Below are 27,687 nucleotides of genomic sequence, written 5' to 3' on the forward strand. Positions count from 1 at the left end.
TACTGGAAGAGGCAATAATTTATTGCTCAGTATTATGGTACTGGCGTGTTCAGTTACACGTGGGGACTCATACAAAGACACCAGCAGGTGGGGGTTCAGCTCCCTGCATGTCAGCAATGTGCGGGAGCGCCGAGAGTTGTTCCGAGTGTTTCGGCTTGTATCCTGTGATCTCATCCCATCCTTTCCGACAGGTGCGAACAATCCACTCATGTTCATCGTCATCTAAAACAGTAAATAGTAAAAAAATGACAACACATCATACACATACAATAAACACGGACATTATAGGGGTCATGTATCAAGATCTCTTAGCTGCCCAACCAGGGCACAAGGAACCCCATTCTCATTGAAATCAGTGTTTTATTTCCTAAGGTGCAGTATTTTTGGACTAGATCTGCCCCAGTTTATGCAGCCAGGAGACTTTGAGGGATGATCTCAAATGACTGCTACATTTCCTCTATAGCTAATAAATAATACAACTACAAATCTATAGGGTACATGAGAAATCATGTGGCGTGCACACTATACGAAGGCAGTAAACCCACACGTGTCAGAAAGATGTCGGGACATCAAGAGTTACTTTTCGGATATAATGTTTCTCAGTTAAAGGGAACGATTGCTTCCTAATTACTGTCGTTCTAAGGCTATTTGAATCAGTGCAGCTGCAACCTCTTCAGCAGGGACCCGGGAAACAAGACAAACTGGGTTTATTATACTGAACAAGACTTCAAGCCCCGCCCTGATTGTTGGTAATTGGCATTAACAGCCACTTGAACGTCCTTTTCACACCATACCTGGCTGTGTAGTGAACAATTTGAATCACAAATGTGTATGCTTCATTTTTGCAGCTGCTTGTCAGCCCTGCACGTTGCACCCCTGAGTCTGCCCGCATCTCGCACCCCACAACACCAGGGTTAGGCTGGGATGTCAAATGTCATCCACATTTAGGATGCAATTAAACCTTGAAGTATTGATTGGTGTTAGCAAAATGTACAATTATAATGACAATTCTTCCAATTGCAGCAATTTTCAATATGTTAATGCATGGTCTAGGGTTGCCAGGTGTTCAGTATTGAACCGGACTGTCCTGTATTTGGATGTTCTGTCCGGTAAAGAAAATAGAGGTAATACTGCATCTGTATGTGTCCGGTATTATCTCTCTGGACATGTACAGATGTCCTCTCCGGTTCTGTCTTAGGCTGGGGCCATGGCTCCTTCGCGCGCGCGGAGGCTGTGAGGTAAGCGGGTGCTTTCCCTGGCCATGGTGGCCGGGCCGTGGGGGGCGTTCCTAGGGGCGTCACGGAGCTGGTTCGCCCTCATTGGGTGAACCGCTCACGTGACCGGCCTGTCGCGCCAAGAAAATCAGTTTGAACTATTTGATTGCGCAACGCGCACCCCGTTCTGCTTCCGCCCGCACGCCACATGGACGCAAACGCTGCCTTAAGCACGGTCTGCGGTACCATGGCCCCAGCCTTACCCTCCGTGCGGCTCACGCGCGGGAAACGCTGCACGTACATAGGCGCGTGCACGCATTAGCTGGCTTTTTTGAAGCATTAGCGGGTGAATGCGCGCCGAAGGGGAGAACAAAATCACCCGCGGACAGCCGGCGGAGCGTCCCTGGTGAGCGGATTTCAACCAGAGACTGCATCTGTATGTGTCCGGTCTTAGCTGTCTGGACATAGTGACCTGACCGGCTTTCGGGGGGGGGGGTCGCGGATTTCTCTGAGCAGGGCTGTTACTAGGGGGCTGGGCAGCCTCCTCCATCCTGATTTGCTGCTGCTAGGTAATGTATCCACTCAGGGGGAGGTGCCACAAGCCTAGAGGTAGGGCCCAAGGAGAGGAGGAAACAGCACGGAGAGGTGTGTGTCTCGAGCACGTCGCACCTTTCACCATTGTGTCCAGTATTTTTGGAGAAGCCACCTGGCAACCCTAAATGTAACTAGAGGCAATGCTTCAGGTATACTTCCTCACACCTCTCTATGCGGCAGTGCCCAGCCAAACGGAAAGGATAACCACGCGTGCCAGGTACCGTTGATATCGCCTGGCAGCGTCCCAAAATAATCAAATTATATGTTGCAGACTCTGTACATTATTCTCAAATGTTTTCTTATCCCCAACTTTGAAATTGTTGGTGATGTGTTTTGAAGCATTTTGAATGCATTAGTAAATATCCATGCTGTTATTCATACCAGTAAGTATAAATGTGCAATCTGTCCCGTTGTATTATTTAAGATACTTTTGCATTTCTCATCTTGGTTTACCAGCCTGGAGATGTTTTCTCAGTCATTTTGTAGCCTTACTTTTCTTTCGTCTCCCATTGCGCTGCATTATACTGTAGCTACTGCGCGTTCGTTGTCTGGTAGCACGGATCTCCGTCATAGGCTGAATACGGATTACAGCTCCCAGCAATCCCACCATTCTGCTTTCCCCCCGACACCGCACATGAAGTCAGATGCTATCATTCATCAAACAATCATGCTGGTTTCTTTATATATTAAGGATTGAGTTCAAGTTGTCAGTGTTCCATAGCTGCAGGTTTCCTGTCTGCTAACCCTGGGACTGCACGTCATGTAATCTCCATGTAGTCTCTCTGTAATGCATAGCACTTATTTGTACAGTATACACATTTATGTGCAGTTTGTCGCCAACAACATATACTTGGAGCTGGATATCTATGTTTGCTGCACTATTTTAATAAAGTCTTACACAAGACATTTTAACATAAACTGTTTGATTTACAGGTTGCCACCTGCAAATAAAACAGTTTATTATGTTAAAATGTCTTATGTATGACTTTATTAAAATAGTGCGGCAACCATAGATATCCAGCTCCAAGAATAAGTAGGTGGCAGTAGTGGGATCTCGGATACTCTTCAACTGCCTGGACTTTACGGAAAAAAAACTATACCCAGTGTATTTATTTAAACAGAGTGCGGTACGATCTAAAACCTTTATCCTGACTGAACAACTTATTATTGGGACACAGATATGTAAGATATGGTGGTATTATTGTAGTCATTTTAACCACTACAAACATTTCTGAAAAGTTGTGTCACAGCAATTACAGAAGCTGAAGTCAAAAGTTAAAAAAAAATCGCCCAGCTACAGCGTGCCGAAACCATAGGCCATGGCTCTGACCCTCTCATTACTCGCTGCTTAAATGGAGCCGAAAGCATCTGGCAACAATTAAAGGGTTTATCAGAATGTTCAATAGAAAGCACTGATGTCTACTTTTCCAAAGTACTGATGTTTGATTAGTTAAACTGAAGTCATTTTTTTTATGAAATCCCAGTTTTCATTAAAATAATGTAGGGTGTTTTGAATGAAACAATCTAGGTTAAGTCTTAATTGAAAGGGTGTAGGAAAAACAAACAGGAAAAAGATGATTTTGTGGTAATCAGGTTATGTCAAAACAATGGCTCTAGTCTTTGCATTAAGATTGGCAATTGGCTGGAAGTGGCCTCGATGACCAGTTGGTAATCTGGAGGGCAATACATTTAAGGCTGTTCTGCGCAGTCACTGGGTCTGTGCTTTGATAGAGTGCTGTATTATACAAATCGCAAGTGAATTCCAGGACTGCAGAGAGGTTTCCATATGCAGGTGAATTGGTTAACCCAGGGGTTCTCAACTCCAGTCCTCAAGACCCCCCAGCAGGTCGAGTTTTCACGATATCCCTGCTTCAGCACCGGTGGATCAATCAGTGGCTCAGTGTAGAACCCCTGGGTTAACCATTTAAAAGAGGTGATCAACATATGGTGCGGCAGTGTACACAAAATCCACCAAAAGCAAATCCATATTCAGGGAACCGAGCAGACATTTGTTGTGATGGCCTCAGGTAAAATGCAGTCACAATAGGGAATAGGATTATTGTTTTTTCGTTTCAAGCACAATTGTCTTCAGAGTGACCTTTCGCACCCACGACCATTTAGACTGCTCTGTGAAAACAAGCCCCATGTGAACTCTGCTGTACTGGACATCCTTAAATGCCACTCCCAGAAAGCAGCACAACGTCTCCTAGACCGGCCTAGTTACAGAGGACTTCCTGAATGTTTCCTACCATCTGCTTTAGATGCATACATGGGCTGGCCCGCAGCCTTGGTGCTTTCCTACTCCTTCCTGCCCATCCTACAGAGCGTTCTGGATGGGTTCCCTATCATCCCAGCCCCTTCCCTCATTTTGACTCTTCCGTTACTTCTCTGGCCCTGTGCCCTGAAATTTCTCTCTAGGGGCAGGCAGATTCATCTCATGTTTCATGAGCCGTGGATATTTCCGTTCACTTCATGCCCTACGGAGGGCTACTGTATGGATATTCACGGCTTAAAACTCCTGGTGCAGAGATTCGAAAGCATAGTCACTGATCAGAACAGGGGGTCCTCCGTTGACAATTGAACGGTCACATCGTTGTGATGTTGGCATGGCCAGGATATCATATAAACAAATGTAGTTATAAAAAAAAGGAGTTCAAAGCATATATGAGGACATGGGACGGTCTGGGTGTTCCCTCTGCATTGTTCATCATTACAGGTTCCTGTGTTTTAGGAAGGCATGCTGCTTATCTCAGTTGATATTATATTTTCTACATACCAGGCTTTGGGATCAGAGCCAACTAGAACTACAGAGGCAATGTTGTAAGGAAAGTGTCAAGGCACCCTGACGGCAGCACTAGCAACAGAACATCTCTCTCTTTCCTTATCATTTTCAGCACACCAAAAAAAACAAGACACCTTCCTACCAGCCCCGAATCTCCCGGGAGAGACACCAGGAAGCAGCACCCGTTACAAACATTTCGCAGTCGGAAGTTGCCACTGAAATGATTTCTACTTTCCCTCCCATGATTACATGGATTGTAAGCTCTCACCCCGGTAACGTTAGCTGGGGGGATCTTATCCCTGTATTGACTATGCATATTTGTGCTGAGTATTTGATTCTATTTATACATAAAGGTACTGTTACAATAGGCAGGGTATTCAAACATGTTCTGGTATACGGCCAAAGAATGAACTTTATCCCTGCACGCAACGTGTAGAAATAGAAGCCGTTTACCAGACAGAGGACCATGTTTACTAAGTGCTGTGCCATACGACACGCTTCTTGCCTGGAAACACCTCCCAGTCACATACACCTGAGCGGGTTGCAACGGGCATATTTACTGAGCCGTCACAGGAACAGGACCTTATAAAGCAGCAACGCTGACTAAATATGGCCGCACATGTTCGCTGGTCTTTAAAATGCCATACGCCAGGAGTTCCTTAAAAAGACACACTGCGAGTTATTGCATCATCTCCTTTCTCTCCTCTGAATATGGGAGTCCATGGCGCCCCCTGGGAAGCTGCTGAACACATGCAGGGTGTGGAGGGGACGGTTACTGAGCACTATGTATGATATCCCTGCCGACCTCATGTTCGTCTCCTAGAAAAATGTGCCTAAGCGGAAAGAGACATTTGGTCGCTGCCGTTTTGCCGCAACTTTATGAGTACCGCCGTTCGGCCGCAGACAGACCCTCTGCTGCAGTCGATGTGCTACAGAAACCCCCATTGCAAACCGCTGCTGTGGTAAGCTTTGCTGGTTAGGGTAGGGGGTTAATTTAAGTGGTGTAGGGGATTTTAGGGTAAGTGCTTACGTATGTATTAACCTCCTGAAGCGTGTGCGTGTATTAGCCTCCTGAAGCGTGTGCGTGTGTATTAACCTCCTGAAGCGTGTGCGCGTGTTAACCTCTGAAGCATGTGCGCGTATTACCCTTCTGAAGCGTGTGGGCATGTGTTGTAACCTTCTGAAGCGTGTGGGCATGTGTTTTAACCTCCTGAAGCGTGTGGGCATGTGTTTAACCTTCTGAAGCGTGTGGGCATGTGTTTTAACCTCCTGAAGCGTGTGCATTAACCTCCAGAAGCGTGTGTGCGTATTATCCGCCTAAAGCATATGCACAATATCCTCCTGAAGCGTGTGCGTGTATTAATCTCCTGAAGCGTGTGCGTGTGTACAGTATTATCCTCCTGAAGCGTGTGCGTGTATTACATTTTATGAAGCGTGTGCGTGTGTATTATCCTCCTGAAGCGTGTGCGTGTATTGATCTCTTGAAGCGTGTGCGTGTGTATTATCCTCCTGAAGTGTGCGCGCATGGGTATTAACCTCCGAAGCGTGTGTGCATGGGTGTTAACCTCCTGGAGTGTGTAAGTGTTTGTATTACCCTCCTGAAGTGTGTGGGCATGTGCATTAACCTCCTGAAGCGTGTGTGCTTGTGTATTATCCTCCTAAAGCGTGTGCGCATTATCCTCCTGAAGCGTGTGCGTGTGCATTATCTTCCTGAAGTGTGTGCGTGTGTGTGTATTAACCTCCTGAAGCATGTGCGTGATATTTACCTCCTGAAGCGTGGGCGTGTGCTTTAACCTTCTGAAGCGTGTGCACGTGGGTATTAACCTCCTGAAGCATGTGCGCGTGGGTATTAACTCCCTGAAGCGTGTGGGCGTGTGTATTATCCTCCTGATGCGTGTGTGCGTGTGCATTAACCTCCTGAAGCGTGTGCGTGTGTATTATCCTCCTGAAGCATGTGCGTGTGTGTATTATCCTCCTGAAGCGTGTAGGCGTGTGTATTATCCTCCTGAAGCGTGTGCGTGTGTATTAACCTCCTGAAGCATGTGCGTGTGTTTTAACCTCCTGAAGCGTGTGCGTGTGTATTAAACTCCTGAAGCGTGTGCATGTGTATTAAACTCCTGAAGCGTGTGCATGTGTATTAAACTCCTGAAGCGTGTGCGTGTGTATTAAACTCCTGAAGTGTGTGCCAGTTGTTACAATTCTGATTCCTTGCACCTGTGTCAAACATAGCAACCCACCAAAAAGTGAGAAAAATACATGAAGAGAAACAAAGAATGTACACGGTGCATTATACGGTGCATTATTTTATAGATTATTGGCACCAAGTAAACACTTTGTAATACGTTTGATTACTTCAAAACACCTCTCACTGACGCAATTTGCATTATCGTTTAACAGACAATACATTGCCCGAGACAATGGCAGAATGGAATGCGACAGACAATACACTGCCCGAGACAATGGCAGAATGGAATGCGAGAGACAGTACACTGCCCGAGACAATGGCAGAATGGAATGCGAGAGACAATACATTACCCGAGACAATGGCAGAATGGAATGTAACAGACTGGTCTTTGGAACCATGTCTTTTATGGCAGGGACGGCCAACTCCAGTCCTCAAGGGCCACCAACAGGTGCTCAGATATCCCTGCTTCAGCAAGCGTGGCTCAACCAGTGGCTCAATCTTTGACTGAGCCAGCTGTGCTGAAGCAGGGATATCCCTAATAGCTGGCCTGTAGGTGGCCCTTGAGGACTGGAGTTGGCCGTCTGTGTTGTACACGAACAGGAGCGAATAGAAAGATATTGCGCTCTGAAACAGAACGTAAGGATTGTGTGGGGTTAATGTTTGTTTCCTATCACCGAGACTTTGTCTTAGCTGTGACAGGTTATATATAACACACTCTTGAATCAGTCCTCAAAGCCCTGCAAAGTGATGCCTGTGGTGCAATGAGAGAATGTTTCCCGCTAAGATGAAAAGTGTTAGTGAGGCTAATAAGGTTTGCTGCAGAAAGGACATTCAATTGAATAATTGTAGCAAGCTGGTCTGCAATTAAACACCGTCCAATGTCCGCTCTCACATGCAGCAGGCAAGTATCTCAGCTTAGGCCAAGCGTACGCACATGTTCAATGGCCTGCAGGAAGCTCATTATGGGGGTTATTCATTCAACTGCCGTAGTGCCAACAGGGGCACAATCACGACTTCAATGGGAGCGTCCATGCAACATTGCCCTGATTAGCACTATCGCAGTTTCATGAACAACCAATGACTTCATTACAATGGTCTGGCCTACATTATTTCATTTCACCGTGTGACGTTTGCCTTTTAGATAAAAGTTGGACGCTGCGCAGAGAAGAAGTCCCGTGAGTTGTAAGAGCCGGCTCCGGCGCCCTGAAAGATGCAGCCCTCGGTCACAAAAGCAAAGTCTGGCCAGACTGCCTTTACTTTCACATTCGGAGGCGGGTATGAAATGCATATAATGCTTATTACATGAATTGTGTGTTACTGAGAAGGGTTAGGCGAGGTTCACATCAATCCTAGACAAAAAGCTTGATATTAACACCCTTCATCGTTTATAAATGGAAAGTTGGCAATCATGCTAAAAATAATAACTTGAAATAAATCTTAAGTCGCGTGCGAAAGTCTTTTGCGCCCCTTGCCCAGAGCCACGACTGCTATTTGGGGTCTGTATGAGGACTGTCATTCCGTCGCGGGATGAAGGATATATCAGTATAACAATCCTCATGCCTGTGCAGAGAAACTAACCTTGTTTACAAACCACCTCTACGGAGAACGTTTGTTCCTAAAATGAAACGATAAGCAGAAAAAAAGAACCATAAAACATTTACTAACCCTGCAGTTTACGATGGAATTACACTATGGATCCATCTATAGGAGGTACACAGAAACTATAGTGACCTCGCTGGGACTGTACCAAATACCACAATGCTTGCAATACTCCAACATCATGGAAATTCTCCTAGAATGGCACACATTCGTCTTGTTCCGGCTAACGGTATTAAAGCAGCGTCCAAGCTGCCGTTTTTTAATTTTTTTTAAAATTATTTTTCTCTTTAATATGTGCATCAATACAATCCACACAATGATAAGTAATGAGCTAAGTTGCCGATCGATCCGTTCTCCTGTGTCCGAACGGTGACGTTTCGGCTCGGGGGTTCACTAAATGGCTGTCAGTGCTGCAGAAGAGGACCAAAGATGCAAAGTTCTGTGGGGAAGATCATGTGACCAGGCAGTCACTAGTTACAATTGGTGCACTGCTAGAGAGAGAAGGGCTCAAAAAGGGGTGTGCCAGAGCCTGTTTCAGAAGAGGAAGGGGATGTGACTTTGTAAATGGTTGCTATAGAAACAAAAAATGCTTGTTATATTATAATACATTAAAAATGTCATCCAGATTTGTTAAAAAAAAAAGAAAAAAAAAAAAAAAAGAAGACGAAGACGACAAGTATTTTCTCATAGTACAGAACTGATTTATTAAACACACACGTGTAGGATATTGCTTGGTCTGCAGCTCTAATCCTCCCAGTCACTGACCTGCATTTCTTAGGAATCTGTGCTGAAAGTCATTCACAACGCGACTGATGGGGTCATAGAATCCGTCCCCGCAATCATAACCGCCGTCAGGGATCTTTCTGGGAGGATCCAAATTTGTAATCTGGGAGCGACCTGAGAAAAGATTCAGAAAACACAAGAAATTCCCTCATTTCTGCTTTTTCTGGTGTTTATTTCCAGTAAGATTACACCATTAGGCGTATAATGTAATGTTTCGGCATCTTAGCGGGCATACGCTACTCAGCGGTCAAAAGCCACTTTTATTGTTAAACCTATTTTCAAGCGCTTCATCTTCAAGCCCTTAACATGGCACTTTTAAATCAAAATCTATTTTGGACTTCATGAAGAGGAATGGGTAGAAAATGTCAGTGTGACAATTCTCAGCATCAATCTTCTGTACAAAAAAATATGATGATAAAAATGAGCACATCTCCGTCTTTTATTGTTTCCGAGATTTTGGCCTGAAATGTGGCGGGTGATGCTTGGTGCAGAGCAGTTTCTCGTCAAAGCTTTTAGTGCCTGGTTTAAAAAGGCAGCACACCAAAAGCCTGCCCTGTAGATGAGGAGTCCAGCAGGGAGCTGGTTAATGGCATAGAGTCAATTAACCAGTCTCCACCTGGCTCATCAAGCAGGATTAAAGATGTGCTGCATAAACTGCACAGGGTTGTGTGAACACAGAAGGACTGTGCTGCCAGAGAGAGATCCCAAGTAACCAGACCATTTATTCCAGGACACAGGGTCACTGGAACCCGCCAGAGGGTGAACCCCACGGACACCAACCCGGAGAATAATATGAAGAGGCCCCTGGTTACAGGTACGTCTTTGGACTTTGGGGTCAGAGGTTGGCAAGAGGCCTATCCCCCCAGCCCTGCAGATAGTGACAGGGAAGTGAGTCCGCCCTTACACAGGGATAGGCTGTTTTGTGTATTTGTGTGCTGCCTTAAAGCCGTGTTGTTTTTCGAAGATACGGGCTAAATAAAAGCCACTGTTTATGTCCCCCAAATCTATGTCTCCTTGGTTGTACCTCTGCACTGGTCTCCTACAGGGCCCCTCTGCAGTATGCAAACACACAGGCACTCACAAAACAGGGGTACGTTCAGTACAAGAAATGAAATACCATACCCCTGAGGTTTTCTCCTGTTTGTTACCAAGATGGTATTGTACACAAGTTCAGAAAAGCTGAAACGTTAGATTTTTTTTGTCTTGAAAATGTCATTTTCGTGCTACAGAATGTCAGAGGCCTCAATTATACTTGTTCTATATATGAAGGTGTTATTCAATGGGAATTTTGGCTAGAACAGAGTTAGAGATGTACAGCCCGAGTGCAGGTAAGCTGTATTTATGTATGGACATGACGTTTATTGTTGGTCTGATTACAGAAATAATGCATGGTGTTCTCATATATCAGACGACAGAGAAGCCCAATGCTACATCCAACATGACAGAAATACACAGTAAAATACTTATATATTCTCTTGAAATAGGGTCATTTAGTTTAACCCTTTGGCCAAAGCGTTGTAAGCAACGACAAGGCAGACACCTGTTCGCAAGTCCTAACACTACCAGATAAAATACTAATATACCTCTATTAGGATTAAAATTCTCATTTACCTCTATTAGGAGGGAGAAAGACCACAGTGGGTCTATATCCAGCAGAATGAGGCACTTGCAAACTAGGGAAGTGGAAGTGGGGAGGGGCGGGCTTTTTTTACTCACTGAGCCACTCCTTCTCCCTAGGTTAACCTGTTCTCATATATACTCATGCAACGGACACAATGACATGATACATATATATGGGAAATATTTAACAGGATTACACACTGCATTTAAATGTACCTGCAGGTTTCACTCCACAACAGATTTCAGTATAAAATCTTCTGTCGTATCCATCACAGTAATGCCATTTCTTCTCCTTATACTCTAAGCCATCTGCAAAAGTGTATTTGCCCTGCAAAACAAGCATGTGTATAATAAGTAAGGCAGAGAGGACGATACACTCGGGATACGCAACAGAGAATTGTACACAATAAGATCTCTGTTACTCAGAGCGATAAGAAAGCCGCAGGTGCGGCTCAGGATTAGGTCGCTCAGGATAACTACGGAAGGTCACTGACAGGCGGCTTCAAGCCCCAGCTATAATGTGCAGAGAGATAACACTAATAATATGTGCAGAGATACAGCTGCACGGGTTTGGGAGGGAGATACTGTACGTGGAGGGTTACAAAAAGAAGCTACACCTAGGCATAGTTAATGCTTTGACTTTAGCACATTTGAGGTGACTCATAACATTCCCGTATTGCTGTTTTATTGGTTTATCTTTTCTAATTAAAAAACAACAACAACAACCCCCATGCAAACATAATAATACAAGCATAAGGCAAACCAATAGTAAATATATTAAATCAGGGGTGCGAAAACTTCTTGAGCTGCGCCCCCTGCCCGGGAGAAATAGCGTTTGCGCTCCCCTCTCCCAATGACTCAGCGTCAAATGACGTTGCCATGGCGACGCGTCGCAGAAGACCCGCAGAGAGCAGATAAGTGAGTTACAGAGGCCCCACGCCTCCCCCAGCATTTAATTTAAATGCCGTGGGGAAGTGCACAGGGCCTCTGTAACCGCTCGCCCCCCCCTAGAAATTCTCCCGCCCCCACGGTGGGATGCGCCCCCCAGTTTGAGCACCGCTGGATTAAATGAATTAAAATTGAACCTAACCCAATGATCTCCCTCTTAAAGTAGCAATGTCCTCCACTCAGTCGATATTTTCTTTTCACACGGTTTGCACTGTGGGGTGCCCTGAAAAGCAGTATATTTGCCACCAGCAAACTAGCATTTCTGGGATTTTAAAATGGCCGCAGGCAGGACCAATTCATAACTGTGACCCGGGAGGTCCTAAGCAACATGTATGCAGAATCAGGGGCCCTGCATGAAAGGATTTCCATGGAAAGGGTCCTGATGAAGCTCCACTCTGCGGTGACACCAGCTGTCTCCCCTGTCTGACCTCACCAATAAACATGTAACGCTCTGTGTATCCTGTGCCATTCCTGGCTCGCCTGTCTCTGCCTTGTCAGTGTGCTCATACAATACAATGTACAATACAATGTACAATACACCGGAGCCACATTAAGCAGTATCTAATAGAGGGTAATATTGGAGAAGTCCAAATGAGCCAAAAGTATTGGTAAGAGCGACTGATTCATAGTTCTACCGCTGACCAGGTGGGGGGTATTTACTATGGGCCTGTGTGAGGATGGCATAAACCAGCTGTGTGCAAACTGGGGGGCGCAGGGTTTACAGAGGCCCCGCGCACTTCCCAAAGGCACTTAAATTAAGTGCCGGGGAAGCGGCGAAGGCCTCCGTAATGCACTTACCTTGCTCCTGAAGACGCGTCGCCATGGCAATGCGGCATCACATTACACCGTGACGTCGACGCCACGGTAAGAGGGGGGGGGGGACGCGCGCGAAGAGAAGGGAAGAGCAGGCAGGGGGGCGCAGGGAAAAAAAAAAAAAAGAAGATTGCACTCCCCTGGCATATACAACGTTTGTATGGATTTCCTTAAAGCAGCAGTGCAAGCTGCCGTTCGCCCTCCTCCTTCCCTTTAATATGTGCATCAATACAATCCACACAAGGATAAGTAATTAGCTACAGTAAGTTGCTGATCGATCAGCGAAGATTCGGCTCGGGGGTTCACTAAATGGCTGTCAGGGCAGCAGAAGAGGACCAAAGATGCAAAGTTCTGTAGGGAAGATCATGTGACCAGGCAGTCACTAGATACAATTGGTGCACTGCTAGAGAGAGGGCAGGGCTCAAAAAGGGGTGTGACAGAGCCTGTTTCAGAAGAGGAAGGGGATGTGACGTTGTAAATGGTTGCTATAGAAACTAAAAAAAAATGCTTGTTACATTATAATACAAAAATAAACTTTAAAGATCGCTCATCCTATTAATAATATTTATTTTTCCTTTTGCTCCGTGGGGTAGAGAAGAAGAAGCGTGGTGACACGCGAAACGCGTCATTGGACGTCGAGTCTGACGTCATCGGAACAACATCTCTACCCCACGGAGCACGGCTCATATCTAAATATGTCTGAATGTCACTAGACGATAATAAGTACATATAGGTCCATTGTTTCATCCATTTACATAAGCGCTTTTTCCTCACTCCACTGTTGGGTCCGCCGATACCAGAGAGTGGGGGTATATCTGTAGACCCTATGTGTGTTGTCATTTGAGACTGGTAACTGTTGCGCAGTGTTATTTGAGTCTGCTGAAACTTGGGCTCTAAACTGCTACAATGTATAGAGTTAGAATTGACACTAAAAAGGAGTCAAACTGAGACAACTCTCTATACACTATAAAAACCTAAAGATTTATACAACACTATAGGAATATTATACATATTCTGTTGTCTGGTATATTAAGAAGTACATACTAGGGATATTATAAATCTACCTTATACACACTGATTTATGATCATTCGAGCAAACCTATATATGTGATGTGGGGAGTTTTTTGTATCCCAGTACTTGTATGCTAAGACGGCATGAATATTTAAGCGCCGTTCATTGTGATGAACTTTGATTACAATATAGGAAATATATATGAGATATAGGATATATTTATCCACCATATACACCTATATTCCACATAAGGATATATTCCGTGGGCTTGAGAGATGTCAAAGTAGAAAAAACATATTATATGTTACAGGAAGACATACATATTAATGTGATTACAAGTCTCCACAATTATATGTTAATTCTCTACTTCACTCCAACAGGGATTCTTTCAAACAATTCACACTGTAAATACTTGCACAGAGTCACGAATTTAAGGATGTAATAAAGTTTTATTGTTTTTTATTTTTTAATCTGGGTAGCTGATCTGGTAACTACGAGTAGTCATTTGTGAAGCAAGTGAAACTGGTGGGACAATTTGTCCAAAGACATAATAATATATATTAACATAGAGTGCATTCTAGTGGAGGATTCTACGTTTGGATCTACATTATAATACAGGCGGTCCTCGTTTTACGATGAACGGCTTATCCGACGCTAGTCAATGCATCACTATGGCCCGTTTTACGACGCCCGAACGGCTTATCGGACGCTCTTACGATGCTTTGCAAAATTGCTACAATTGCCCAATCAGAAGGCTGCAGGTTAGGAAAATCATTCTGAACAGTTTGTGTGAAGGTTTAGTGGTGTATTTTAGGCCCTAAACCATGGCTGATAAAAGCAAAAAGCAGAGTGCTGTTACTCCAAAAAGGATTAGAAAATCTATGACTTTGGAGACCAAACAAAACATAATAAAGCGCTCTGAGAAAGGAGAGACGGACACAGAAATTGGACGTGCCTTGGATATACCTCGCACAACTATTGTGACAATAATAAAAGATAAGGCAAGAATCTTGGAACAGATCAAGGGCTCAGCACCTATGCAAGGTACGACAATAAGGCAACGTGCTGGGCATATTGCTGAGGTAGAAAAACTCCTCATCATATGGCTGGAAGATCAATCCCAGCGTCATGTGCCTATTAGTTTAGCCTTAATTCAGGCGAAGGCTTTGAGTCTGTATGAGGACATTAAGCACCAGCATGGAGAAGGGACCACTGAGGAAACGTTCACTGCAAATAAGGGCTGGTTTATGCGGTTTAAAGAGAGGGCAAACTTGCATAACATTAAAGTGACCGGTGAAGCTGCTAGTGCTGATGAGGAGGCAACTAAAACCTTCCCTATTACATTGGCCAAAATTATAGAGGACGGTGGCTATTGCGCACGTAAAGTTTTCAATGTTGACGAGACTGGGCTCTACTGGAATAAAATGCCCAGTAGAAGCTAAATTGCAAAAGAGGAAAAATCTATGCCTGGTTTTAAAGTTGCAAAGGATAGGCTGACTCTTCTGCTTGGATCAAATGCTGCCGGTGATTTCAAGCTAAAAACCTTTGCTTGTTTATCATGCAGAAAACCCTAGGGCATTCAAGGGTTATGCAAAGAGCACACTTCCAGTGATTTGGAAGTCCAACCGTAAGGCATGGGTAACAGGGAGCCTTTTTGAGAACTGGTTCCAGCATCAATTTATTCCAGCTGTGCAATTATATTGCATGAACCAGAACCTCGATTTCAAAGCATTGCTGCTCCTGGACAATGCTCCTGGCCATCCCGTGTACCTGGATGACCATCATCCAAACGTCATGGTGGTGTTCATGCCCCCAAACACCACCTCATTGATACAGCTGATGGACCAGGGGGTTATCGCTTCCTTCAAGGCCTACTATCTTAGGCGAACATTTGCCCAGGCCATCACAGCAACTGATGTGGAAGGAGGTCCAACCTTGAAAGAATTTTGGAAGGGTTACAACATTCTCCATGCAGTAAGAAACATCGGAGAGGCATGGAATGAGGTCAAACAGTCCAATTTAAATGGAATTTGGCGTAATTTGTGCCCTGATTTTGTGTCAGATGTCCAAGGCCTTACAGAGACTGTTGTAGAGGTTACAGAAACTGTTGTGCAAATGGCCAGAGATCTCAACTTGGAGGTGGAAACCGAGGATATTGAGGAGTTGCTCGCCTCACATTCTAACGAGTTGAGCAATGAAGACCTGATGCAATTAGAAGAGCAAAAAATTTCTGAAGAGGAGGCCCACCAATTTGCTGAAGTGGCACAGCCACGTAAATCTTTGTCAACCAAAATGTTGGCTGCGGCATTCAAGCACATTGATAGCGCACTGGCTGCGGCATTCAAGCACATTGATAGCGCACATTGATAGCGCATTTGAGGAAAATGACCCTAACATTGAACGGAGTTCAACAGTCAGTCGTGGGGTGTCTAACCAAATCAGCTGCTATAGAGAGATCTACACGCAGAAAAGGAAAGGATCTGTCCAGACTTCATTGAAGAGATTCTTCAAGAGGCCCAACCTTTAAGTCCAGCTCCATCACCTCCAAAAAGTCCGTTGTCTGTTGAAGATCCCTACAATCATCTTCCTCCAATAATTGATGGGTTTTTTTGCTCATGTACATTACTGTACAGAATACAGTATAGTTTTATTTTTATAGTTTTATTTTACAGTTCTGGAATCAATAAATATAATGTTTACATCATAATCTATGTGTGTGCTGCATATCTTATAGCTTGAGTAAAATATTTTGTGTGTTTTAACATTATAAATGCCTTCAGGAACGGGACGTTTGATTTAAACAGTGTTCCTATGGGAAAACGGGTTTCGCTTTACGACGCTTCGCTATCCGACGCCATTTTGAGTAACGCATTGCGTCGGATAACCAAGGACTGCCTGTACATTCAAAATGTCATTCAGAGTTGTTTAAAAAAAAGTATTTGCTCATATTACAGAACTGATTTACTTTAAAAAAAAACCTCACAAGTAGCATATTGCTTGGTCTGCAGCTTTAACATGCTAAAGGGTAACATTGGGGACAGCCTTGTGTCTTCCCTTGATGTAGAGGAAACAGACAGACTGCTGTAATTAATGTGACCAAGTGATAGAAGTGATTAGCTGTACCTCCTGTGAGATGCCGCTGTCCCAGCGAGCTTCGTATTTGCTTCCATTTGGGAAATACAGCGTTCCTTGCCCATGAAATGTCCCATTCTTCATGTCCCCTTCATAGCGAGTCTCCGTTGGAAGAGTGTACACTCCATCTTTTCCCTCCATCCTAAATCAGAATCAGAACACTTTTTATACACTTTCTGCACTCAATCCAGATTATCCAAGTGTGTGTCACAGTATGAAAGTGAATATTCAAACTGGGACTTACTGTATGTAATGGGACTGCTTATATGCTGCATTCAGATCCTATACCCGTGTGTTACTGTGCCTACCATGTCAGTACTCCCCTCATACTCAGATCCTCTACCTGTGTGTTACTGTGCCTACCATGTCAGTACTCCATCACATTCAAGTTGCACCTTTTTAACCCCTGAAGGACCAGATGGATTAAAATACATAATATATCATGATATTATCATGACATCTGGTTCCACCCATATACCTACCCTCACCCACCCATTTTCTGTCCCAGAAGCTCCTCCATATCCTGCACTGCCAACCACTCCAATATTATTCAGGTTCCCTGCCTTCCCTCCCCCCTCCTCCCATTTATTCAGGTTACCTGCCTTCCCTCTCTCCCATTTATTCAAGTTCCCTCCCTTCCCCCTCCCATTTATTCAAGTTCTCTCCCTTCTCCCCTCCCTTTTATTCAAGTTCTCTCCATTCCATTTATTCAGGTTCCCTCCCTTCACTCCCTCCCCTCTATTCAGGTTCCATCCCTCCAATTTATTAAGTTTCCCTCCATTCCTACCATTTATTCAGGTTCCCTCCCTTCCATTTATTCAGGTTCCCTCCCTTCCCTCCCTCCCATTTATTCAGGTTCCCTCCCTTCCCTCCCTCCCATTTATTCAGGTTCCCTCCCTCCCATTTATTCAGGTTACCTGCCTTCCCTCCCTCCCATTTATTAAGGTTACCTGCCTTCCCTCCCTCCCATTTATTCAGGTTACTTGCCTTCCCTCCCTCCCATTTATTCAGGTTCCCTCCCTCCCATTTATTCAGGTTACCTGCCTTCCCTCCCTTCAATTTATTAAGGTTACCTGCCTTCCCTCCCTCCCTCCCATTTATTCAGGTTCCCTCCCTTCCCTACCTCCCATTTTTTCAGGTTCCCTACCTCCCATTTATTCAGGTTCCCTCCCTCCCATTTATTCAGGTTCCCTCCCTCCCATTTATTCAGGTTCCCTCCCTTCCCTACCTCCCATTTATTCAGGTTCCCTCCCTCCCTCCCATTTATTCAGGTTCCCTTTCTTCCATACCTCCCATTTATTCAGGTTCCCTCCCTTCCATTTATTCAGGTTCCTTCCCTCCCATTTATTCAGGTTCCCTCCCATTTATTCAGGTTCCCTCCCTTCCCTACCTCCCATTTTTTCAGGTTCCCTACCTCCCATTTATTCAGGTTCCCTCCCTCCCATTTATTCAGGTTCCCTCCCTCCCATTTATTCCGGTTCCCTCCCTTCCTTACCTCCCATTTATTCAGGTTCCCTCCCTTCCATTTATTCAGGTTCCCTCCCTCCCATTTATTCAGGTTCCCTCCCTCCCTTTTATTCAGGTTCCCTCCCTCCCATTTATTCAGGTTCCCTCCCTCCCATTTATTCAGGTTCCCTCCCTCCCATTTATTCAGGTTCCCTCCCTCCCATTTATTCAGGTTCCCTCCCTCCCATTTATTCAGGTTCCCTCCCTCCCATTTATTCAGGTTCCCTCCCTCCCATTTATTCAGGTTCCCTCCCTCCCATTTATTCAGGTTCCCTCCCTCCCATTTATTCAGGTTCCCTCCCTCCCATTTATTCAGGTTCCCTCCCTCCCATTTATTCAGGTTCCCTCCCATTTATTCAGGTTCCCTCCCATTTATTCAGGTTCCCTCCCTCCCATTTATTCAGGTTCCCTCCCTCCCATTTATTCAGGTTCCCTCCCTCCCATTTATTCAGGTTCCCTCCCTCCCATTTATTCAGGTTACCTGCCTTCCCTCCCTCTCCAAGAAATGCCTGGTCTGCCTGCTACAAACTTACTTCAGTGCACAACCTTTTTCTATCCAACTCTTCCAACATCACTGAAACATGGCTCACCTCCTTATCTCTTCCTAAAATTCTCTAGGACATACCACACGAGTCGTGCCAAAAGCGTGATAGCCTTTGGTGGCAGCGGAGGAGTAACACTGTATGTTAATGCTTGTTATCTTACTGTTTTCCTTCTCCAACCCTATTGTACAGCGCTACAGGATGTTGGCACATTATAAATAAATGATAATGTGACGTTCGTGAGGATTTGGCCCGGGATTAAAGGGGTTACACCCCAATTGGCCACCCTCTAACCTCACCAGGGAGACAAGGGGTTAACTGGGCTGAGGTCCAGCAATGTGATTCAACCCTTGTTATAACATGAAAATGTATATTCCCCTGCTCCCATGTATTATTGTTATATCAGTGTCTGCATAACACACACTGGGGCTTAAGGGGTTAATATTATATGCAGTGCTGAATAACAGGAGCCGTTCCATTAAGACTGCTAATTTAGGAACGGAGTGAGCAAGCACCCTGATTGTTGGTGTGCAGCCTCAGGGTAACCCCCCAAGAACACACCTATTAAAAATATAACTTTGTCATAAGGGAAACATATATTTTTGATAAAGTACCTTCCTGTTGCAGTTAAAATGTACAGGCAGGATGCTATGGGTTCTGCCTGCCTTTGTAATGCATTAAGGAACAAATGTTATGCATACCAGAACCAAATGTTTTGACACCTATGAGCTGGGTCACTTGCCTATGCAAGCAGAACAGCTTGCTAGAATTTACATAGCCTGGTGATCAAAGGCTAATTACCTAATTGTTTATGCGGGACCCAGGAACTGGAGTGGGTTGTGAGCGTTAAAACTCACACTTACAAACCAAGGTATCCTGCAAGAATAAACATAACACAGGGGACAAATGTCCCCGTCCCTCCCACCCAGGGGTCCCTGCTTCAAAGGATTTATTGATGGGGGCAAGGGGTGGGGCTACCCAAGGAGAAAATCAGAATGGGTGACCTTATTAAATATAAGAATATTATGAGATGTCCTTGGCTGAACATGCTAAGAGTTACATATGTGTATTCGTGGGACATACCCGCAACTAACGGTTACAAACACCTGACGTTTAGCCGGTTCGAACAGACAGATATTAATATCTCTCTTAATTTTAATATTACACGGTAATATTTGGTCTTATTGGGAGCGTCAGGCGTGACGGAATGTATTAATATGTCTCACATGCCAGTAAGTACTACTAAACTGAAGTTATGAAGTTATTTAGATAGGGAAAAGCAGTTTTTAAACGTCGTGGGGTGGGAGGAGTTTTACTCTGAGGAAAACTGTCAACTTCACCGCTGAGTTATGAGAGGGGCTGGGTTTAGGTGGTGTTCAAAGGGAAATAATTGTATAAGAACCAGGCTCAGCCTAGGGCTATTGTTCCTTCATGACTTGCCTGTCTTGCTGGGATGTCAGCTGAAATATGGAAGAAATGGCCCATTCTGTATCCTGATGGCTTTCTTGTCCTAATCTTTAAGTAAGTGTCTATATTTTGCCTGTTATTTGTATATCTGATGTGTTCACCTTTATCAAGGAATAAATTATATTTTATCATATCTAAGTCTCGTCCCAGTTCAAACCCAGTTATATATATATATATATATATATATATATATATATATATATATATATATATATATATATATATTTTATATATATATTTTTTGGTGTATTATTAATAGCCTGTCACAAAGCTCCCGTCACAAATAATACTCCCTCCTGTGCTGCACTGTCTTACGACGGCGTCTCCTTTACTTATACCACTGGACCAGGAAGCATTCTGCTTTCTCCTCGATACACTTTTCAAGCTATACACCCATGTCTTTCCATCATTTGAAACACACATTATCTGTATTTTCTCCCGTCTCACTCCATGTTGCGTTCATCTCCTGCCCCCCTGGACGTACCTCCCAAATCCTAGACAATGTTGCTGCCTGGCTTCCACACCTCCTCTCGTCTGACTCTCCCATTCGCATTCTACGGGACCTTAATATTGCTATTGGCGACCCTAAAGCTCCAGCTGTTTCATCTCCTCTCCTCACCCGCCTCCTTTGACTCCTCCCAGTGGACAAGCTCTTCCACGCATCGTGATGGTCACTCGATTGACTTTGTGTTTTCTCATCTCTTCTCCCTCTTTAATTTCTCTAATTCACCGTACCTTCTCTATGATCACCGTCTGCCCTCCTTCTTCCTCACTTTACTTCCTGCCACTTACCCCTCATCAACTTCTTCAAAGGCCGCGCTTATAGTCCTGGCGACAGCGACGGAGATGCTGACGTCACTCTACGGTTGCTGAAAAATCAAATTGAATTGACTTTCAACGTTCGTGACCAAGCCGTCGCGTCGCTCCTACTATAAGCACACGCGATGGATTCAATACATTTGTTTTGACGCAACGCCGGGACTGTAAGCGCGGCCTTACACCTACTGGAGCTTATATAGATATTTTTCAGCTCTCTACCTTTCTGCAAAATCACCTCTCTCCCCTAACCAACCTCTCCTGCCCAGACATGGCTATACAATAGTTCTCTCTTATCTGCCCTTCAACCAGATTGCACCTGCCACAACTCACTGCTACCGTCCCATGAAACCTCAACCATGGCACACCAACAAAACAAGTTTCCTTTCAGAGATGCTCCCGCAGTGATGAACACCAATGGAGAAAATCAAGCTCTGCAACAGATTTCATACATTACAAATTCAGTTTTGTTTCTGCCTATAATGATGCCCTATGTCTTTCTAAACCAAACTACATTTACTCCTTCATATCTACCATGTCCTCCAATCCACATCGACTGTCTCCCCCTTTCAACTCTCTCCTCTGCCCGCCCAAGCCAGTTCTTCCCTTACGGGAAGAAGGAGTGGCTCAGAGAATAAAGACACTGACTGGCACTGAGTGTGAAGCAGGAACCTGGTTTAATTCCGGTGTTGTCTCCTTGTGACCTTGGGCAAGTCACTTTATCTCCCTGTGCCTCAGGCACCAAAAACATAGATTGTAAGCTCCATGGGGCAGGGACCTGCAAAATGTCTCTGTAAGCGCTACGTAAAACTCGCAGCGCTATACAAGAACATGCTATTATATTACGACTCAAGACCTTGCTAACCCTTTAAAGATAAGAGTCTATATACAGTGGCAAGAAAAAGTTTGTGAACCCCAATGATAACCTTCTTGAATCAAAACAAGTCTTTTCTTAAAAATTCAATAGGGTTTATATTGACAAATTCCATGTCTCTTGAAACAGAATGATGTATGAATTAGACAAACAATGAGTAATTAAGAGTTGTGCAAAAGTAAGTGAAACCCTGGTTTTATCAGCAAATTAAAAAGGAATAATTACAGTTGGGTGTTTAAATAATTAGGTAGATCATCAGGTTTGAGTTTGGGAGGCCCCACCCTATATAAAGATCAGAAACTTTTTGAGTTTGGTTTTCACATGTGTGGAAACTTGTCATGCTACATTAAAAAGAACTCTATGAGGACCTCAGAAAGGCAGTTATTGATGCTCATCAATCTAGAAAGGGTTGCAAAATCATTTCTAAGGATTTGGGGCTCCACCAGTCCACTGTCAGACAAATGGAGAAAGTTCAAGACCACAGTCACTCTATCCAGGTGCGGTTGACCTACCAAAATCTCTCCAAGAACAAACCAGCAAATCATCCAGGAAGTCACAAAGAACCCAAGAGTAACTTCCAAGGATCTGGGCCACTCTCAGCTTGGCAAATGTGAGTGTTCATGACTCAACTATTAGAAAAAGCCTAAACAAGAATGGTGTTCATGGAAGGATAGCCAGGAGAAAACCACTGCTCTCTAAAAACAACATTGCTGCCCATCTGATGTTTGCCAAAGAGCACATAGATGATCCACAAGACTTCTGGAACATTGACAAGTGAAAGGTATAACTTGTTGGCCTCAATGAGAAACGTTCTGTTTGCCGAAAACCAAAACCGCGTTCAAACAGAAGTACCTCATCCCAACCGTCAAGCATGGTGGTCTGAGTGAGGTGGTTTGGGGCTGCTTTTCTGAAGCAGGACCTTGCATACAAGAAGATCTGCAAAAGAATGGCTGCAGAGGAAGAAATTCTGCATTTTAGAATGGCCTGAAGCGAGCTGTCCATGCAAGGAAGAACTCAAATGTCACTGAGCTGAAGCAGTTTTGTAAGAAGGAATGGGCCAAAATTCCTCAAACTCGATGTGAAAGACTGAGCAGCAGTTACAGGAACCCGAGGTTGAAGTCATTGCTGCTCACTGGGGCGCTCCCAGGTACTGAAAGATTCACATATTTTCTCACACGTGGATATTGAATGTTGCAGCATTTGTGGATAAATACATTTTGAAAAAGTATGATTTTTTTGTCATTTGTTTGATTAGGTTATATTTGTAAAGTATTAGGATTTAGATTAAGATCCAATAACATTTTAGGTTTGAAATATGTGAAAATCCTAAGGGGTGCACAAACCTTTTTCTAGCCAAAACTGGGACGTTTTCTGCCTGCACTTATGTATTAAACTATTAAAGCATTTTGCTCCAGTTTTCCTCTGTCTGCCCCAGCTTGTTACATCTGGAGTGTCAGGAGGAGGAGTTGGGAAGAAATTACATGAAGCATAGAATATAATGAGATGTATCGCAGTCTGTGTCTCTCTGCACCCCTCAGTTTGCCTTTTTATTGCCACATCTGAAGTGGTATAATTTTATGTCTGCAAAAGTTGTAAGAAACTGTTCTTGCAAACGCCGCAGCTCTGCTAAAAAAAACTAAGCAGTGCATCTAAACAGACTGTTCTCTGTTGCTACATAAACCTCAGTGTCGATACTATTAGACACGGCATTGCACATTGTCAAGCCCCATCTACAACAAACAGCTCCAAATTCTCAATTGCTTACAACCAGTAAATGAGGAGGAAGTCTCCCATCTTCTCTACTAGTTCCCCCCTACCCACTCGATCCTATCCACTCACATTTCCTCTGCAATTATTCCTACACTAACTCATCTCTTCAACCTCTCTCTGAGCAAAGGCATATTGTCTTCCTCATTCAAGCCTGCTTCTGTCACCCCAATCCTGAAGAACCCCTCTCTCGATCCAGCCTCCCCTTCCAGCGATCGTCCTATTTCCCTTCTGCATCCACATTTCTTGAATCACTCACTGATGAACGACCACCTGCTGGACTTTCTCTCCTCTAACTCTCAACACACAACACACTGCAGTCTGGATTCCATTCTAACACCTCCACAGAGACTGGGGCCTAATAAGCGTCACTCATAATCTACAAGGCAGTTCTGCTAACTTATTCTTTTGGACCTTTCTGTTGCTTCTCAATCACCCCCTCCTTCTACACTACTGGCCTCCGTGACACTGACATCTTGCCTATCAAACAGCACTTTGTGTTTCCTGTCTTGGGACTTCCTCCTACTTCACAGTTGGTGTACCTTAAAGCTGCAGTTCAAACTGCCGTTTAAAAAAAAAAAAAAAAAATCCCATTCAATATGTGCATCAATAAAATCTGACAAGTGATTAGCTCAGTTGCTGATCGATCCGTTCTCTTGTAATCGATCGCCATTTAATTCACTGTTAGGGCTGTACAAGAGTACCCATGATGCAATGTTCTGTGTGGAAGATCATGTGACCAGGCAGTTACCAGATACAATTGGTGCATTGCTAGAGAGAGGGCAGGGCTCAAGAGCCAGAGCCTCTCTCAGAAGAGGAAGGGGATGTGACTTTGTAAATGGTTTATATAGAAACAAAAATGTTTGCTACAATAGAATACATTAAAACATTCTTTAAAAATTGCTTAATTAAAGAGAGAAAAAGACGCTACAACTATTTTCTCGAAGTACAGAACTGATTTATTAAAAAAAAAAAACTAAAAAAAAAACGTATCATATTGCTTGGTCTGCAGCTTTAACATGCTAAAGGGTAAAATTGGGGACAGCCTTTTTTCTTCCCTTGATATAGAGGAAACAGACAGACTGTTGTAATTAATGTGACCAAGTGATTAGCTGTACCTCCTGTGGGATGCTGCACTCCTCCCTCACACTGCACCTGCCGGTACTCCCCCTCACACCGCACCTGCCGGTACTCCCCCTCACACCGCACCTGCCGGTACTCCCCCTCACACCGCACCTGCCAGAACTCCCCCTCACACCACACCTGCCGGAACTCCCCCACACACCGCACCTGCCGGTACTCCCCCTCACACCGCACCTGCCAGTACTCCCCCTCACACCGCACCTGCCGGTACTCCTCCCTCACACCGCATATGCAAGTGACCCAATGCTAGGTAAAAACCATATTTGAATGCTGTTTTCTGTCTACCCCTAATCAAATTAAGCGTTGACACCTAGGCAGGGAAGACCATGTGTAGAAAACCATCTGTTTGAATGTGCCTCAGATGTGCTAATTAAGCAGACAGAACCACACTGTCAGGTGACTTTTTAGGCCTATATAACCCCAGATAGAACAGCCTTATGCTGCCTGCAGCCCATATTCAAAGTGGCCCATTATAAGTGGCAGGACTACTGAACAACTCAAGTTTAAAAGGAAGTTCAACAGAAGTGAAGAAGTGGACACCCCTAACAGGTCCTGATTCCTGCATTTGAACTACGCTGGAACAGAGGATATCATCTATACCAGACTGCATCATTACTGCTGTTATGCTGCCTTTACCATTTATATTTGCTGTGACTTTACTTCTTCTCAAATTATGCACTTCTTTTTACCAGCCTCAGTATGTCTCTAACTCGATTCATATAGCTCCATCTCTCCTTCCTTCCCCACTTCCCAGTTCACATGAACTCCTTTCTTACCTGCGTCCTCTGACACCACACAGCTATATCCCCTGCACTAAAACACACCATTATAAATCATCCTCGCACATCCTCTTTCTATCCATGCTTCTCCTCCTTGCTTCTGGGGATATCTCTCCCAATCCTGGTCCCTGCCTTATTTCTACATGCACTCGTCCTCGCCTGCCAATTGCAACCTCTACTCCTTCTGGTGTCAACCCCTCCAACCTCATACCCACCCCCTGCCACCCTCCCTCCTGTGCCCTTTGGAATGCTCGCTCCCTTTCTAACAAGTTCCTCTCTGTACATGACTTCTTTCTCACTCTCTGCTCCTATTTGCTATAACTGAGACCTGGCTCACTCAGTCTGACTCTGCTCTGGAAGCTGCCCTCTCTTATGCTGGCCTTTTCTTCTCCCACACTCCGCGCACTGATGGCAGAGGTGGAGGCGTGGGGCTCCTGCTCTCCTCTCTCTGTCGTTACCGAACCCTTCCTATTCCTCCATCTTTTGCTTTTCCCTCCTTTGAGGCTCATACTGTCCAGATTTTCTCTCCTCTCTCTGTCCATGTGGCGGTCATCTATCGCCCACCTACCTCTACTCATCCCCCTTCTGCCTTTCTCTCTCACTTTGAATCCTGGCTCTCTTTCTTCCTCTCCTCAGACTCCCCTGTTCTTCTCCTTGGGGACTTCAATTGCCACATTGATGACCCCTCTCTCCCTTGGGCCTCCCGCTTTCTTTCTCTAACCTCTTCTTTTGGCCTTCAACAGTGGACTGCAGCCAGCACCCACAAGGATGGCCACTACTTAGACCTGGTTTTCACTAAAAACTTCTCTCTCTCCGATTTCCCCTTTTCCTCTCTCTGACCATCATCTCATCTCATTCTCTCTATCTCGCTTCTCCCCCTCCATCTACCCCCCCCGGTTCTGCAGAAACCTGCGCTCTATTCACTTACCTGACTTTGAGTCCACTTTACGCTCCTCCCTCTCCTCTCTCAGCTCTGCTACAGACCCTGACAACCTGGTCAGGAACTACAACTCTGCCTTGTCCTCCTCTCTTGATCTACATGCCCTGCTTTCTCTCTGCCGCCCTCGCCCATCTAACCCTAGACCCTGGTTAAATTCCCACACGCGCATGCTGCGTTCCTCCACTCGTTCCTCTGAACGCCTCTGGAGGAAATCTCATACTCTCGCAGACTTCCTTCACTACAAATGAATGCTATCCTGTTTCAACTCTGCCCTCTTGCAAGCTAAACAAGCCTACTTTTCTTCTCTAATCAACATACACAAGTCTAACCCACGCCGACTGTTCTCTGTCTTTGATACTCTACTCAAACCACCTCAGCTACCTCTCCTTCCTCCATCTCCGCTCAGGACTTTGCTGACTATTTTAAGGAAAAGGTGAAATCCATACGGCAGAACATCCCCTCTGTTTCTTCCTCCCATCCTACACCCCTTCCTAACTCTCCTCCTGCCTTCCTTGACTCTTTTTCCACTGTCTCAGAGGAGGATGTGTCGCTGTTGATCGCCTCTTCTCCCTCTACCACTTGCCTTCTTGACCCCATTCCCTCCCATCTCCTAAAACCCCTTGCTCCTACTATAATCCCTATGCTCACACACATTTTTAACTCCTCCCTCTGCTCTGGAACCCTTCCATCCTCCTTCAAACATGCAACAGTCATACCATTACTCAAGAACAGCAAGCTTGACCCTACCTGTCTTTCTAATTATCGACCTGTCTCCCTCCTGCCTTTTGCCTCTAAACTCCTTGAACGTCTTGTATTCTCTCGCTTGCTCCATTTTCTCAACACCTATTCTCTCCTAGACCCTCTACAATCTGGCTTCCGCACTGCTCACTCCACGGAAACAACCCTCACTAAAATAACTGACGAACTCCATGCTGCCAAAGACAGAGGTCATTACACTCTGCTCATATTACTCGACCTCTCTGCAGTATTTGACACCGTGGACCACCCTCTTCTCCTTCACATTCTCCATACTCATGGTATTCGGAACAAAGCTCTATCCTGGATCTCATCCTACCTCTCCCATCGTACTTTCAGTGTCTCTTCTGCTAACACCTCCTCCTCCTCTATTGATCTCTCTGTGGGGGTACCCCAGTGCTCTGTCCTGGGACCT

The 27,687-nt window shown here is 44.8% G+C and overlaps 1 protein-coding gene across 4 annotated transcripts in view; it reads right to left on the bottom strand.

The window, feature by feature from the left end:
• Positions 1-27,687, bottom strand: part of MORN5 (MORN repeat containing 5) — a 29,301-nt gene continuing 1,614 nt past the window's right edge. For 2 of the 4 annotated variants that reach the window (XM_075579343.1, XM_075579342.1), the window contains exons 2-5: positions 16,674-16,824; positions 10,994-11,105; positions 9,140-9,271; positions 1-222 (exon numbers count right to left, since the gene is read on the bottom strand). In XM_075579343.1, the coding sequence (XP_075435458.1) occupies positions 68-222; positions 9,140-9,271; positions 10,994-11,105; positions 16,674-16,824 (550 nt within the window). In that variant the 3' untranslated portion in view covers positions 1-67. Of the gene's footprint in view, positions 223-9,139; positions 9,272-10,993; positions 11,106-16,673; positions 16,825-20,989; positions 21,067-24,809; positions 24,831-27,687 lie in introns of those variants that run through there. The other 2 variants (XM_075579344.1, XM_075579345.1) reach the window with 2 other exon arrangements.

Source organism: Ascaphus truei, chromosome 21 (genome assembly GCF_040206685.1).
Source record: "Ascaphus truei isolate aAscTru1 chromosome 21, aAscTru1.hap1, whole genome shotgun sequence".
Taxonomy (NCBI): Eukaryota; Metazoa; Chordata; class Amphibia; order Anura; family Ascaphidae; genus Ascaphus; species Ascaphus truei.